General features: G+C 36.6%; 1 protein-coding gene across 2 annotated transcripts in view; it reads left to right on the top strand.

Moving 5' to 3' along the window:
* The window catches only part of LOC107750308 (arf-GAP with Rho-GAP domain, ANK repeat and PH domain-containing protein 2-like), an 87,493-nt gene that overhangs the window by 20,433 nt on the left and 55,910 nt on the right, over positions 1 to 11,150 (top strand). For both annotated transcript variants that reach the window (XM_016565631.1, XM_016565632.1), the window contains exons 7-8: positions 1,446 to 1,515; positions 8,125 to 8,245. In XM_016565631.1, the coding sequence (XP_016421117.1) occupies positions 1,446 to 1,515; positions 8,125 to 8,245 (191 nt within the window). The remainder of the gene's footprint in view (positions 1 to 1,445; positions 1,516 to 8,124; positions 8,246 to 11,150) is intronic.

Below are 11,150 nucleotides of genomic sequence, written 5' to 3'. Positions count from 1 at the left end.
AATGATGATGCATTTATATACCGTCACCGTCACTCACAGCCGCTCGCACGTGTTTTGTGCATGAGCCGCACGCAGCCCAAAATTAAACGACTTAATCGACCATCGATAGCTTTAATCGATTGCATCTCTTATCAGCAATTAATCGATCATCGATTAATCGTTGACATCCCTACTTTACAACAAATGGCCAAGCAAAGCGCACGACACTGACAAGGTACGCGATACAGTACGAGACCAAACGCCATTTCAGCACGTCTCCTACTTCACACTGCAGTGAGCTGACCGCAACGTGCCCAAACCTTTGTAGCTTGAATCCACTGTAATTCTAATGACACAATTCATATTTCACATTTAGCAGCATTGATTACTAAATGCTCCAGTTCTAAGAGCAGTAATGTGCTCCTGCTGGCCACATGACCTAACGGTTATCCAAACATTGGCTGCTGCTTGATATGTAATTATTTATTCAAATTCAGAGAATCAAATTGTGTTGAATTTTTGTTATCTTTATTAGCTTGACATCACAATTTGAGTCTGTAATTGCAAAGTGGCCTTATTCTGCTTAGATTTTTTAAATGGATGAAAATTTGTCATTAAACTATACAGTACATGAATATACAGTAAGATGAAGGTACCACAGCTGTTTCTGGTTTCTCTTTTATTTGTATTTACATTTGTATTTTACAGCTTGGATTTTAGTTATAAAATTTCCCCCTTGTTCAAAAGTTTGGGGTCTTTTTATCAAAGAATCCTGAAAAATATATGACAGTTTCTTCAAAAATATTAAGCAGAACAGCTGTTTTCAACATTGATAATAATAAGAAATGTTTCTTGAGCACCAAATCAGCACATCAGAATGATTTCATGTGATATTGAAGACTGAAGTAATGGCTGCTGAAAATTCAGCTTTGCATCACAAGAATAAATGTAATTTTTAAATATATTCAAATAGCAAACAATGATTTTAAATTGTAATAATATTTTACAATATTACTGTTTATACTTTATTTTTTTTTATCAAATAAATGCAGACTTGATGGGCAAAAGAGACTTCTTTTAAAAACATCAACAAATCTTGCTGACCCCAAATGGTAGTGTATGAATCATTTTTGAAAGCAAGTGTACAATGCTTCAGCAGAGGCGGGCATTAACTTACACTCTATTTCACACTTTATTTTCGTATCAGTTTGCATACATGCTAAACCCACTTGTTAAAGTGGCCTTCCTGTTTTAGTTTTTTTCCCTCTTCCTCCTTTTGCTTGATGCTTTATTTTGCTAGTTGACACACCACAATGCCAGTTGAGTGGTTGCACTGGGCAAATTTATTCATTTTGTTTCAAATGGCCCTGATAATAAACCCTCACTAAATGTCAGTTTAATATTGTAACATGAATAATGATGTGTTTTGACTTTTGTCAACATGACACTTTATTTTGTACTTGTAGGAACTGTGTCTTTCAGAGAAGATGGGTGAAGCTTGAAGGAGGAAATCTCACTTACTACAACAGCGATAAGGTGACACGCACACACACATATTCGCAAATTCTCACACACAACAGGGCTCTGCCATGTCATGTCCTTGTTTCAGTTTGAATGGGGAGAGCAGAGACAAGCCTAAAACCCTGGTGTCAGTTTCAAACTCAGCATGTACAATCAGTTCAAAGTATCTCAGAGCGTCCAAACTGCTGCAAATCCCTCTCTTAATTTTCACTTCCAGTGGGATAAACCTAAAATGTTCTTCCATAGCTGTCGACAGTCACTCACTCTTTTTGCAGATATAGTATTATCGCAGTAGGACAGAAACAGCACTGGTTGCAGGAACAGGGTGATATTATCAGTGTAAAACAGTGGGGGTAGAGGACACTGTAATAGAGACGGAGGGGGCATTGGGTGAACCTGCGTGTACCATGCTTTTGTCTTTCTTTTAGTCTTTTAAGCCTAATCAAAAGAGGAGCATCAGTGGAGCGGCCTGTTATAGCTTTCAAACATACCAGTCGCTCTTTCCTTCTTACTCTTTCCCTTTTCATGCCCTGTTTACTTGTTGACATATAATTGTGAGATATTATTACAATTTAAAGTAACCGTTTTCTGTTTTAATATATATTTTTTTGTTTTAAAATGTAATTGATCCTTCAGAAATCATTCTTATATGCTGATTTGCTGCTTGAGTAACATATCTTATTATTATTAGGGATGCACCGATACCACTTTTTCCAGTACTCGCCCGATACCGATACTGTTATTTTTGGTACTTGCCGATACCGAGTATTTTTATTGCATTTGTAGATTTTTTAAATATTGGGTACAGAAACCAAAAGTATATCCTTCGGTTATTTTCACACTTAATTATGCCCATTAAAATGTATTTTACAAGTTTTTGTTACTTTCACTGTTCATTTTTTGCTCTATGGTACATCATCTTTAATTTAACCAGTATCGGTATCGGTGCATCCCTACTATTAATAAGCAGCAAATTAGGAGTTTATTGAGGCAAAAGTCGTAGTTAATGGTTTGTTAATAGCAAGAATTAAACCTTAAAATAAAGTGAGACCAAAAATTGCATTGCCCTTAAACATTTGAACGGTAATGCAAATATATCTTATAAATACAGTTAGGTCCATATATTTGGACACTGACACAATTTTCATAATTTTGGCTGTGTATGCCACCAGAATAGAATTAAAATGAAACGATCAAGATGAAATTGAAGTTCAGACTTTAAGCTTTAATTCAAGGGGTTGAACAAAAATATAACATAAAATACTTATGAATTACAAACATTTTTATACACAGTCCCCCCATTTTCAGGGGCTCAAATGTAATTGGACATATAAATGTAATCATAAAAAAATGTTCTTTTTTAATATTTTGTTGAGAATCCTTTGCAGGCAATGACTGCCTTAAAGGTGCAGTAGGAGATCTTGGAAAATGCTAACTTTAACCTGATAGCACTGTAAGCGAATGTCCCACCCTCCCTGCAAATCACTGTCCAAAGCCACTCCCCCTGAACGCATACACACTCACATACCAGAATACCAGAGACAACATTACTAAAATACATCATGTGTCATTCACCAGTGAGATAACTTTATACAGTTAGTAAAAGTACTACAATACCAGGGAAGAAGGTCGGGTTGTTGATGTTTGTTCTCGCTCTGTCTGCACAGCGTACGTGAACGCGCTGATGACGTATCCTGTCTGCGCGAACCAGGTGCGCAGAGGTATGCAAATTCATATGTTGACAGGCAGGTAGGAAAGTCAAAAAAAATGCTCGGAACGAGCGTTTTTTTAGATGTTTTTTGGCAAAGTCTAATCTGGCCTTGTTTGCACCTTGTGGTGAACCCTCTGTATTTGCTCTTGTGAAGTCTTCTCTTGATTATAGACTTTGACAGTGACACACCCACCTCCCGGAGAGTGTTCTTCTCTTGGCTGGATGTTGTGAAAGGGTTTTTCTTTACCATGGAGAAGATTCTCCGATCGTTGTCCTCCGTGGACGTCCAGACCTTTTTATGTTGCTGAGCTCACTAATGCGTTCTTTTTCTCAGAATGTACCAAACTGTTGATTTGGTCACTCTGAATGTTCATGCTATCTCTCTAATGGATTTGTTTTGTTTTTGAAGCCAGAAAGATCAGAGAGTGCACTTTAAGCCTGTATTCATTATATAACTGCAACTTGAATATGTTTTGGTCAGCAGCTAAAATAATAAAAATTGTGCCTGTGTCCATATATATATATGCTCTTAACTGTATATCTTGCCTAGAGAAACAAGTTAGTCAAAACTTCCTAGTATAATGCCACTTAATTTAGGAATTATAGGAAACATATTTTCCATTGTCAGTATCCACTCCATCACATTTAAGAGGCTGATTTAGTGGTAGCATTTAGCGGTAAGTGTGCATAGTAAGCACAAGCTCTCTGGGTTCCCTGGGTCTTCTAAATTAAGACAGGCTTCTTTGCAATGACATCATGCATTAGGAGTTAATGGTGACTTTTGCATTCATAACTAAATGTTTTGTGTGAGTGGTGGCCACAATGAAGCTCTGCTGTGGTGTTTTGTGCAGTTGCTAGGACATTAAAAAGTTGGTCCTCTGAGCAGTTTTTATTGCACTTATGTTTGTTTGTTTGGTGGTTGCTTACTGGTTCCTTCTATATATTAAAAATAAAGAAAGCAACAGAATTTGCCTTAACAAGCATCACTTATCAAGAATACTAAGGAAAGTTTCAAAGAAAGTTTCCTCCAACTTATTGTCCTCAGCGGGCACATTCTCTCCTCAGTCTCTTTTCTCTGATTGAAATGGTTAATCTCAATCACTGCTCGCTTCTTGACATCACATAATGACGTCATCAATCAGAGACCTCCTTAAGCGTGGGAGAGAAGCAAGCACGGCACTCCCACTGGATCTCTGTAGGACCCTCGGGGACAAACTTACCTGATGTTTCATCAACCTTGCGACCAGGTCTGTGACGTCTAGGGATCCAAGTAACACTTTCATGAGTTTTAGTTTGTATGTGTGAGTGAGAGAGGTTTAGAGTGTTACCTGTCAGTAGGCAGGGTGTGTGGAGATGTTTGGGTTGGGAATGGGATCAGTTACCTTGTATCTGAAGTACAACTGTGTGGAAAATCCAGAAAAGCTCAAAAGTCCCCTGGGAGCGCCAGTGGAAAGCTTTCTCACCACCCACCCCCGGGTTTTGATGGTTGTAGTCCATCCAACTTAGGGCAAAAGTGAGCTTCCCATGATCTGCAACTTATACACTACCTGTCAAATAGCTGATTAAAAAAAAAAATGTTTTTGAAAGAAGCCTCTTATGCTCCTCAAGGCTGCATTTATTTGATCAAAAATACAGTAAAACAGTAATATTGTGAAATATTACAGTACAATTTAAAATAACTGTTTTCTACTTTAATATATTTTAAAATTTAACTGAATTTCAGCAGCCATTGCTCTAATTTTCAGTGTCACATGATTAAGAAATAAAAAAAAATATATATATTTTTTATTTTATTTTGCAAGGTCAAAATAAATTGATCAAAAATGACAACAAAGTCTTTTATAATGATCTAAAAAAGATTTTTCTTTTCAGATTTTTATTTATCAAAGAATCCTGCATGATGGTTTTCACAAAAATATTAAGCAGCAAAAAATGGTTTTCAGCATTAATGACCATAAGAACCAGTATTAATAATTGACCACCAAAATTAATTGATAATAACTGAGTATCAAATCAGTGTATTAGAAAGATACCTCAAGGATCATGTGACACTGAAGACTGGAGAAATGGCTGGAGTATTACATCACAGTAATGCATTAGTTTTTAAATATATTAAAATAGAAAAGAGCTTTCAAGACTTCTTTCAAGAACATAAAAAAAAATCGTAATTATTTCAGAGTTTTGATGGTAGCGTATGGCAGAAGATCTTCTAGAATGCTACATTCAGCTGTGTGCTTTTGGCTAGTGTAGGATGTTGCAAAAAATGCAAATGCATCATATTTCTCACATTATATTTCTGCACACCATACATTTACAAGTAATTTTCCACACTCAAGTGCATTAGCTGCCCTCTGCCAGGTGGTGTCCCCATGGCTCCACTGCAGAACTAAACCAGTGCTGGTAAAAACAAATGCTAATGACATTACAGGCACTCTCTGGTTCTCTCTGAACGAATGCAGACTTCATCAGTCAACTCTATCGCACATTCGGATGTATGTGTTCATGAACATCAAAGTGCATATATAGAACAACTGCTGTGAGCGTGACACATCGTCACAGATTTGCACAAGCCATACAAATAAATCCTGCTATAAACTTTTTGTGCAGCGTACGTCTTTGTTATATGTGTGTTTGTATAAGCACACACCAAAGTGCTTAAACCATCTCTAAACTCTTAATGGACGCACTTGCGTTTGCACATGTACTCTTTAAGCCCCCTTCATCGTTCCGACCCTGAAAATTGTAATTATAATGAATAATTAACGCCAGCTTAGAGAGCTCCTCATTATTGCCACTTAGCTTCCTATAAACATGCACACCTCTTCACTTTTATCCCCCTTTCCTCTCATCCGCTGCTGTCCAGATTTTAGACAGAGGAAGTCTCATTAATATGCCGGCGAGTTCAGCGGTGGGAAGGATACAGAATTGGAGAGAGTGAGCAAGGAGTGAAATCCCGGAGAGAGGTGATGGCTGCCCCCTACCATAATTAGGGTTAGCTGCAGCCATCGTTGTTAACATGCTGCCTTAATTTGAGGAGATGGTGCTCTCTCTGACCCCTCTTTCTCTCTCTTTCTTGCTCGCAATCTTACGCTCCCTCCGCTTTGTGAGTTTCTCTTCCTTCATCCCTTGGTTCATTCTCTCTCTATCAAGCAATCCCTAAGCTATCATATCCCTCTCTTTCTCGTTCTCTCTACTTTCTCGCTTTCTCTCCCTCATCGGCTCTCTTACTGTCTATCTTTGGCATTACCTCTTCCATTTGCGCCAGCTGAGGAGGGGGTCCCTCACTAAATCTTCTCTTCTATTTCTGTATGGACGAATTCTAGAAATAGTGCAAGGTCATCATAATAATTAACAGCCAACTGAAATGGACAAATTAATCTTTCTTTTTTTCCCTCTTTCACTCTTTTCCCTTGTCTTTTGTCCCTGTCTTTGTCGCTCACTCTAGCCTTATTCCTAAACCCAGTGAACTACATCACTTCTTACTGTCAACATAGGCAGCTCCTTTCTAAGGTATCCTAACTGAAGTGAAACCTCATAACCGAGTGTTTTGGAACGGCCTACACAGGTGCAATTTATGGATTATACAAATAACACTCTAAGAGTATTAAAATGAATCACGCAACGTGATTTACTAATGTTTGCGCTAGTCAAATTACTGGTATTTGCACCATTAAAGCTTAAAGTAGGTGGTAATTTGCGCTGCTCTTGGTAGATTGCACTGGTCATTATAGAAATAATATGGCTGCATTTGTGTTCTTTAATGTGCGCATTGTCAGTAAATCATCCGCAGAATTTTCCCCTCCGATCGGCGCTTTTTGTGAAATTACACTCTAACGCTAATTTGCCCTTGTTTAGAAAATCTGGCACTAAAAGTAATAATGCTTTTATCATTTTGCAGTGCATTATGGAATTGCCTTCTTCGTAAAGCGATGTATGCAATGCTACCTTAATATTCAACCAAAACAGGATTGCTTAATTAAAATGTCTATCTTTTAGAACAGACTTGTCACCTATGTTGCCTAAAATGTTACCTGCGTAGGCAACACGCTAGGTTTTGGAACAGATCTCAAGTCTCCCTTTCCTCCTCCCTCTTCATTTTCAGTTCTCCACAGTGTTTGCCCTTTTCTATCCATCACAGTCTGCTGTTTCAGAGTGGCTGGAGTGCTGTGTATGAGTTCTGTAGACTAAAGGAGGTCTCACAGTGCTCTACTGCTGCTTTGGAGGCTTACGTTGGTTTGAAGCACACAGAGAGACCAAACACTGCTTTCTCTAAACAATCCCTCTTTTCTTTTTTTTATATAAAGCAGATGCATTATAACTGGTTTGAGGTCCCTGTTGGAAACAGTGTATGAGAGTGATGTTGCAATATCTTTGTACACTATCAATCAAGTTTATATATGTATAAAATTAGTTTTTTTGTTTTGTTAGCTTTTTGTTTGGTTTTGTTTTGTGTTTTTTTTTTAAGTTTGCTTTTGTTTTGTGTTTTTTAAGCTTGCGTTCGTTTTGTGTTTTTCTTTGCTTTTTGTTTCATTTTGTTTTGCATTGTTTTGTTTTGTTTTGTTAGCTTTCTTTTGGATTTGCTTTGTGTTATTTGTTAGCCTTTAGTTTGAACCAATGCATCCAAAATGGGTGTTTTGTTTTGTTTGTTTGTTTTCTGTTTAGTGTTGCGTTTTGTTTAATTAGCTTTTTATTTGGTTTCATTTTGTGTTTTGTTTGCTCTTTGTTTTATTTTTATTTTTTTGCGTTGTGTTTTGTGTTTTGTTTTACTAAGCCTGTAGGAAGAAAGAAGTTTTTGAGATCACGAGAGACATAAATTCAGTCAAGTGTGTCCAGACTTGTGACTGGTAGTTTGTAATCTGTCCATATGCACTTTGTGCTATGAATTATTTTTCTGTCTCCCTCATTCTTTGCAGGAGATGTACTCGAAGGGCCTGATACCTATTTCAGCAGTTAAACAAGTTCGTGCTCTGGGTGAGAATAAGTTTGAGGTGGTCACGTCTGTAAGAACCTTTGTGTTTCGGGCAGAGAAAGAAGGTGAGCCTCTTTGCTTTTCTGTCAGTCTCACGTTTCGATCCCCCTCTGTTAATCTCTTTTAAACCAATTCACTCCCACTCTCACTCTTGATCTTTTATCATCTTTTCACTCATATTTTTATCGCTTTACCATCTCTGCTATAAGATAAGATGTTCTGAGTAGATCTTCCACACTGAATCAGAGAGAGTGAAAGAGAGAGGAGAAGCCAGCCAGACTCAAGGAGAACACAATATTATGACATAGAGCTGAACTAACCGAGACGATGATGATGACAGCCGTAGATTTGATATGTACAGTAAACACCCTGTTGGTGCATATAGTTGCCACACCATTGCCTGTGTATTTCATGGGATATTTTTCTTAATATTCATTTTAAGCTGCATTAAAGCCTGATTTAAAGACTGTGAAAAGGCTGATTATGGTTTTAATGGAGAGACTCGTGGTGTTTAAGGAGTTGTCTGGTACTTTAGCTGCAATTCAGGATCAATTTAAAACCGTGTTAGCATTTAGTGGCTCTGAAGGTTAGTTCTAGTCGTGATTTATTGAGAGTGTTACTTTAATATTACAGCTAGTTCATTAATAATAGCATTTTAGCATGATTTTGTGCTATTTTTTGGTGAAAATATTTGTAGATTTGTGTGTCGTGAATCTCCAAGTACTTTCTGTGGCCACTGTATGTCTGTAGACCTAAGTATGTCATATATATTATTTGTCATTATTAGTAAATGGAGCAACTTGACTTTCTCATTACCATTAAGACTTTTTCAGACATCTTGCCGTAAAATGAACAATGTAAGGGTGAGTAGTTCACCATGAGCCAATCAATTACCATGTTATTGACACAGCCTGTGCTTTCCCCATTGCAAATTACTGTGGTAAATCTTGAGGCTAATAGCACTGCTGTGTGCCATAGTGTCCCAGAATATCAGCAAATAATGGCCTCCTCAGTACCTACTTTATCCCCAGCTCTTGTGTAATGACCTCTGACCCATGGTAAGTAAATTACTCTGAGGGAAGTCAGTTTAGGCACTGTACTTTCCACCATCAAAAAAATAAAAATAAAAATCAGAGACAGAGAGAGAGCACTGGTCCAATCTGCTCATGCATCTTTAAACAGCTTTATAGCAGTCTGAAAGAGTCATCAATCTTAAGATAAACACAAGCGAGGAGGAGAGAGAGAATGAGTGAGTGAATGAAAGAGCTGGAAGTGGGTGGTCATGGGATGAGCACAAAAGATAAGAATGAGAATTAGTGCTAGAGATCGAGCACACTGGGATCATTTAGATGAGAGTGTGTGTGTGTGAGCAAACATTCATGGCTGTATACTCTTTCTGGGGCAGTCTTCAGCTGTGCAGGCCTCTTCTTTCAAATAGAGTGTAATATTTTCGGAATAACAACTTTTTCATGGATAAAGGGGAATAATATCTTTTGCAGCCACCAATTTTCGAGGTTTGGAACTTTGTAAGTAATGGCAAAGTGCAGTTTGTAACTGTCTATGAGAATGTATTGAAGCCATGGTCACTTTCAGTGATAACTAGGACTGTCAAAGTAAATTAAAATTGTTTAATGCTGTTTCTTTTTTGAGGAACTGTCTATATAATCTGCCATCTTTGCTCATGGCGACTCGTGGGTGTTCAGTTCTGCTGTCAGGTTGTTGTGAATCAGTCACCTGAAACTAAATGTGATTTTTACACTACCATTCAAAAGTTTGAATCAGTACAATTTTTTTTAAATATCGTTGAAGAATTCTTGCTCACTAAGGCTGCATTTATTTGATCAAAAATACAGGAATATTGTGAAATATTGTTACAATAAAAAATTACTTTTCTTTTTAAAATTTGATCATAAACACCATTTATTCTAGTTATAAATATTGAAAATAGTTGTGCTGTTTTTTATTTTTATTGAAACCATGATACTTTTTTAGGTTTATTTGATGAATGGGAAGTTAAAAAGGAAATTATTTATTTGAAATAGAAATACTTTATTACATTAACATTATAAATATAACATTATAAATATTTTTAGTGTCATTTTTTGATCAATTTAATGCATCCTTGCTGAATAAAATTATTAATTTCTTACTGATCCCAAACTGTATTGCTTATAAAAATGGGATCATGCTTACCAGCTAAACTTTTGTCTTTGAGAACTGATATTAATCAATAAAAAAATAGAGAAAATGTTCTTAATGGATTTCATCATATTTATAAATATTTATAAACCCAGGTGGAATATTTAACAAAAGTAAAGTTATTTATACTTTTTTATGGTGTTATTTAATTATCACCTACCAGTGAAACTCGCAAGCAGCAGTCTTGCAAAGCAGCTTTACACATGTCCATAAAGTGTGGGCAAAGTTGTTATATTATCTCATTATTGCAGGTTTTTATTTCAGTCTTTGCATTTCCTGGGCAGTGTGAGGAATACAGAATGAGATGTGCAAGTGAGACGAGTAAAGAGCACCATTGCCAAAAATATACCCCTCTCAGGTGTCTTTAGTTTATACAGTACATATGCAGAGCACAGATGAGTGTTATTGTTTAATCCAACATATTTACATATTGTGTTCTTTCCTTAAAAATTAACTCAACTAATTAACAAATAATTATGATTAATCACAATTAAAAATGTTGGCAATTGACAACCCAAGTATTAACAAAAAATTTAGGTAGTACATAGAATAAGTGGAATTGGTAGATATGGCTACACAAACTAAACTTAAGGAGTGAAATGTGGTTATATATCTGATGCACCAACACTTAAATTGCGCCTAACTCTATTGCTGACTACAAGCACATTTTAGTGTTGTCCAAAATACACTGTATGCAAAAACACTCACCTTTAATGAAATGAGATCTCTCTCTCTCTCTCTCTCTCTCTCTCTCTCTTTCTTTCTTTCTTT

Source organism: Sinocyclocheilus rhinocerous, unplaced genomic scaffold (assembly GCF_001515625.1).
Source record: "Sinocyclocheilus rhinocerous isolate Xijiao unplaced genomic scaffold, SAMN03320098_v1.1 scaffold692, whole genome shotgun sequence".
NCBI classification, from domain to species: Eukaryota; Metazoa; Chordata; class Actinopteri; order Cypriniformes; family Cyprinidae; genus Sinocyclocheilus; species Sinocyclocheilus rhinocerous.
The sequence above is the reverse complement of the archived record's forward strand: the minus strand, read 5'-3'. Positions and strand labels throughout refer to the sequence as shown.